We start from the raw sequence: 1,344 nt of genomic DNA on the forward strand, positions 1-1,344 counted from the left end.
TTCCCTGATCGCCGGTATGAATAACAAGGTCAAAGGTGATAGTCTGCGAGCGGTGACCAGGTGTCCCTCAGTGTTGTTTCTCCTGTTGAGCCTCAGCATAACGCTGGCGGATCGTCACGCCGGGATTTCCCTCTCCAGGAATGCCTCTTCCCTCAAGGGCATTCCAGTCATGCGACACTTACCAGGACCGCATGACCTTGGATTACGGCCCGGCCCTGACATGCGACGCCAAGATGCGCTGGAAGCGGGTCAGGCACGTGTCCTGGGAGGGCGACAGGCAAGCGCCGGGCCCTCGGCATCCGGCGAAGGATCGAGGCTCGCAGGAATCTCTCCTCCGTCTGAAGCCTTTCCTCACACTTCCTCACAAGGCGAAGGCTCAGGACCGCAGCCGCACTCTGCCCGGGCCATTTCGGAGGCGGAGGATTCCCACACTCAAGCGCAGGCTGGAAGTCGGTCTGTCAACATCCCCAGTCGGATCGAGGGCTGGCAAGAGGGCAGTAATCTGCAGCCCAAAGAGCTGTCAACCTCCTCCCGTTCTCCCTCGCCGAACGACGTCGCAAGTTCGTCTGACACGACTGCGACTGAGACAGACAATGGTGATAACCCGGAAACACTGATGGCTGAATACACTGGCTCAGTCAGACAAACAGGATACAGAAGGACACCAATTCACCAAGCGAATAATGGAAACAAGATCACAGATTACAAAAGAACAGCTTATCCGAATGCCTTGGCAGAAGAGAACACCGTAGCAAATGTCCCCCACCACAGTGCAAAAACCTTCCCTCCAGGCTACAGTGAATATCCGAACGAAGAGAACGAAGTGTTTGACGGCCAGCCAGCGAAAGATTTAAATGACATAATCCGAAATGTAACGCAACCTCTTTACAGTGGTCGACAAAGTGATAGAGAAACGGATTGGCAAACCGATAGAGAAACTGACACCCATTCTCAGTTCACCAACAAAGTTCAAACGGTAACTGCAGACATTTTGGACATTCAGACAGACGAGAAAGATATAACCTACAATCCAGGAGACAATAACACTGATATCACATACTCATACAGTTACTACGATGATGACTATTACTATACATACCAGGCCGATTACTGCAAACCAGTTACGTGTTACCTGAGTCAGGATAACGTTACCTTAGAACACGAAGAACTCTCAATTTCTGAATACAAAATAGTCTGCAACAGTTCATTCAGCTTGACCAATCTTTCGTTCATTATGAAGAGATCTTGTGCATTTCTCACCACTCAGCTGTAAGTACCGCGATTTTTCTTTCTGGTCTTTTAAATTATGTTTTATGGATATAAAATGCATACCTTAAAAGAGGT

At 49.4% G+C, this 1,344-nt stretch overlaps 1 protein-coding gene across 1 annotated transcript in view; it reads left to right on the forward strand.

The window, feature by feature from the left end:
- Positions 1-1,344, forward strand: part of LOC119585026 — a gene marked incomplete at its 3' end in the record, with an annotated part of 97,470 nt that overhangs the window by 475 nt on the left and 95,651 nt on the right. Inside the window, 1 exon segment of the mRNA XM_037933643.1 lies at positions 1-1,269. Within this exon segment, the coding sequence (XP_037789571.1) occupies positions 17-1,269 (1,253 nt within the window).

The sequence above is a fragment of the Penaeus monodon genome, chromosome 19 (genome assembly GCF_015228065.2).
Source record: "Penaeus monodon isolate SGIC_2016 chromosome 19, NSTDA_Pmon_1, whole genome shotgun sequence".
In the NCBI taxonomy this organism is placed as follows: domain Eukaryota; kingdom Metazoa; phylum Arthropoda; class Malacostraca; order Decapoda; family Penaeidae; genus Penaeus; species Penaeus monodon.